The sequence below is a fragment of the Labrus mixtus genome, chromosome 21 (genome assembly GCF_963584025.1).
Source record: "Labrus mixtus chromosome 21, fLabMix1.1, whole genome shotgun sequence".
Taxonomy (NCBI): domain Eukaryota; kingdom Metazoa; phylum Chordata; class Actinopteri; order Labriformes; family Labridae; genus Labrus; species Labrus mixtus.
In genome coordinates, this window is record NC_083632.1 from 18,403,342 (window position 1) to 18,407,457 (window position 4,116).

General features: G+C 43.8%; 1 protein-coding gene across 1 annotated transcript; it reads left to right on the forward strand.

Moving 5' to 3' along the window:
* The first annotated feature begins 634 nt into the window (after positions 1-634).
* LOC132955711 (uncharacterized) lies at positions 635-2,615 on the forward strand. The gene is made up of 2 exons (XM_061028674.1): positions 635-758; positions 1,027-2,615. Exon 2 carries the CDS (start codon positions 1,031-1,033, stop codon positions 1,682-1,684), a length of 654 nt encoding a protein of 217 aa, XP_060884657.1. The 5' UTR covers positions 635-758; positions 1,027-1,030; the 3' UTR covers positions 1,685-2,615.
* The last annotated feature ends 1,501 nt before the right edge of the window (positions 2,616-4,116 follow it).

Below are 4,116 nucleotides of genomic sequence, written 5' to 3' on the forward strand. Positions count from 1 at the left end.
ATGAGAAGAGGACAGCGGTCATGCCTTCTGAAGGGGAACACGGCTGACGCACATGATGGAGAGGAGTGGGAGAGGTGTGTTTTGAATTGCTGTGATGTGAAACGTCTCGTTTAAATGCTGGATTTCATGTCGCTGTCTTGACTTTGATATTGTCGTTGCTAGTTGAACACCCCTTCATTACTATTGGTTGCTTTATTTGCCATGCTTCCCTTTTAAACTACATGAAAACATGACAATCCTCAGGCTCTAGTAATGCAGAATGTGCTGCATATTATACTCCCAAACCATGCCAAGCAGAAAGTCAATGCTGTAAGAATTAAATGATAAAAACTGGAATGATAATAAGAGCGATGTCACATCTCATGTTTTCTGCTTTTGAAAGGCACGGTATTATTTTGATTCTGTATAGCCTACAGCAGACTCAGAACAAGGCAGTACTTCAGGGGAACTCTCAAATTTCTCATCACACTTAATAATGAATTAATGTTACTGAATGAGTCGTCTGAACAGTTAACTCCATGCCCACTCCTCCTCCCTTGGAATCATTCTGCTGAGGGAGCCAATCAGAGCCTTGCATTCGGTCTACCCGCTTCACGTAAGCCCCTCCTCCTCCACTCTGTGATTATATGGCCCATGGACATCGGCCTCACATCACACACACACACACACTACTGCTGCTGCTGCTTCCGTCGTCAGCAGCACGGGAGTCAAGCCTGCTTTGAAAAATGTCCCCGATTGGTTTAAACTGACAACACTGGGTGAGTGCATCCTCTGCAGTTTTTTGTTTGTGTGTTTGGGTGTCTGTGAGAGAAACATGTATTAGAAACACGTTTTTTGTGTTGTCTCTTCTCTCTTTGTTACTGTTTCTCAATAAATGTAAACATGAAGAATCATGCATGTGTTAAATCTCTGTCTAAGCTAGAATGCTGTTGTGTTTCTTTCCTTTTATTGCTGGAATCTTTTTTTCCCTTCCCCATCTCCCTCTCTCTATTTTCAGCTGTTCTCTCTCCATCTCTCCAAATGCAGGCACATGCTGGCAAGTATTAACAGCAACAATACTAGCAGCCTCCCTTGCATTGACAGCACTAGAAGCAGCTTTTTTTGGGGGGGGGGGGTCCCCTGTGTAGCGATCACCGGCTGCACGCTGAGAGAGGTCCACTGCCAACCAGCAGCCTTTCATATACTGCTTCCCAAGGACAGCGGCTCCGAGATGGGCTGCTCCTCAGGCCGCCAGCCCCCTGCCCCGGTCTTTCACCCAGACTTAGGCTGCGGCAACGGTAGCGAGGCCAACACCTTACCACAGGACTCTGAGAACCAGAACCAGGATTTGAATGGCTGCGCAGAAAGAGAGGAAGAGGAAGGCAGCGTTGACAGAGGCACGGTGAAACCTCCAGAGTCCCTCCCGACGCTCGAGAGACTCGCCCAGGCTACAGGTGGAACGGAAAAGTCCTGGTACCGCTGCGTGTTCCCGTTTGGCGTGATTTCATTGGTGATCGGCATGGCTGGCACCGGGGTCACTTTCACCTTCAACACGCTGCTCCAGACCAAAGTTGTGTCCGTGGCACTGCTGTGCGCGGGTGTTGTGATGCTCCTTGTTGCAGCTGTTTGCTGGAGGGCCCACAGACTGAGAAGGAGGAAAAAGAAGGAAGGGGGATTCTTCAGTACTGATCAGGGTATTTTGTGATGGAGCGAAACCTCACTACCAGATAATAGTAAGTCGGGAGCAATTGAAGTTCAACTGAATACAAAACATATGTAGGAACATCCACACTTTTCTTCTATGCATCATGACAAGGTGATAAGGCAGGTAGAAGAGCTGAGTAATATACATGAGATTAAGGCAGGTAAAACTTTTGACACTGCTGACTAAACAAGTAGAAAATACAAATGTAGCATTGTTCCATTGTTACCCTGAGCGCGCCTCGCTCAGAACTTCCTTTTTTCTCTCATTTTCTTTCCCATTATGGATTTCTTGGGGCTCGAGTGGAGCACAGAGCCTGGAGCACACTTTCTATAATTTCTTCCAGATTGGCCTCTGGTGTCACATAAGAGTGACAGAGTGATAGGTGCCTGAGGAATATTATTTAACACCTCCCCTGCAGTTCGACAGGGCACGGTGCCCCTCAAGAGGTGTGCCTGACAGAAGGTGATGTCTATAAACAGATGCCTGTGAAGAACATCTGAATAAACTTGGAATATGAGGAACTGTCTGGAAGGAATTGTAAGTCTTTCATGTTTGCTCGTCCAAACTTTGCAATTGGTTGACAGAACAGTTTCCTCACCAATGTCAGGACCTCACGCCCCTGCCTGATTTAAAATCTGGCATGGCTAAAAGAAATAAATTAAACATTATCTTCCCTCCTTTAGACTTGAACCTCCTAGTCTTTGACTGCTCCAGAGCGTCGTTAGAGGAAAGTGCCTCACGCAGTCGAGGGTTGTGTATGAAAGGAAAGCAGGGACCCAAACAAAATCATGTGAATGGAGCAAGCATGTAAACCACATTTTCCCCAGGGTGAAAAACTCTTCACATGCAGTTGCCTGCAATTTTTGTGGAATAAAGGTCAACTAATTTCCTTCCTGCCACCAAGCTTTGCGGTGGAAAAAAACACAATCCAGCTGTGTCAATAGAAAAAAATGAAGTATTTAGCTTTGAAGGTAATTCCACAACGTTTTCAGTCTCCATGGATGAAATAGCTTTTCCTCAGCCCTTTTGGCCTTGTCAATGAGGAGTTCTGTATTGTATAACAAGGAAATCCCATTATAGAACAACAGCCGAGAAAAGCACACATCATCCTTGTCCTTGCCTCTACCTGATTCCTCTTATACTGCCTTATGCTGAACCAAACAGAGGCGACCCAATTGGTGTGAGCATTATAGAAGAATTACATTTTCCTCCTTTTTTGCCTTTCATTTCCCCTGCTTTGTAAGAAAGGGTTTACTATTTTGTTTATATGTGTTGAAAATTGATATCAGCCCAACACCTTCCCATGGGCACAAGACTTAACCGACAATTTCCAGTGGAGCAGGTTAGCTTTATAACAGAATGGTAGCTATTGTAAAACCCGTCTCAATGCATTTGTCCTGGATATTGTACTTTCTTGAGCACCGTACACTAGGATCAGATGACTTCAGAGTCAGATACTTTAACTAACTAGCTGTCAAACAACAACCACAGAAAGATCAAATCTTTCTTGTGGGGCCAAGATGTAGCATTTCTCAACCACAACAACTGTTTTAGTGTATGGTCTAAAGCAGCAGCTCATATGGTTTCAAGGACGACCCAGCAGATACTCATCAGCTGTAGCAATGTTGTTGTATTTGAGCATTGAGATTCGATCCCATCTATTTGATGAAAAAAATTTGTAATTTATGCGGGCATGCGCACCAAACTTCTTCAGTTTCTCTTGGTTTTCCTCCCACATATCGATGATCCTGTTTCATGGGGAGCTTTCACAGTCTGCTCATAAAACCTGAGATGACTCCCTGGCAGTGTTGATGTGTTCATTCTTGTGCACACGTTTGTTTGTCCTGAAATACTGTGTATTCTTATGAAGACATATCTGAAATGCTGTAGATACTGAGTCGAGGTAAGAGTGTAGCCACAGTTCTGAATGTACAGCCAACAGTGAGTGTCTTATGAACATCAATGTACAGCCTGTAAAGACTATATGTATATTTATATATCTTCTATTTTTGAGTAGACAGAGCAAATTTAGACCTATCGTGCAGTATTCATCTATTCAAGACATTTGCCCAAACTGCTGTTTTAATTTCTATTTCAGGGCTCTCTGGCTATGATTATATCAAGTGAGATTCTGTGTGTTAATTGTAATCATTCTAAAATTAAAAAAGGAAACTATCTGATGAAATGAAAGCCAAAAGTCCCACTGATGTGAAGTACATATGAGTTATAATTATAGCCAGTTTTATCACACTTTGTTAGTATACATGGGTTTTGACTTTCACTTTGAGTTCAAAGGCATGGCCCAGCTTTCCTCTGAGTGACCTTTACCTGCCACTTCAATATGTCTCTGTTAGGTGCAGTAAATGTACTACTGGTACCGTGATAGAGTAGCCCAAGAGAGGCAAACGTGTTTTTTCGACCGAGTTTGTGTG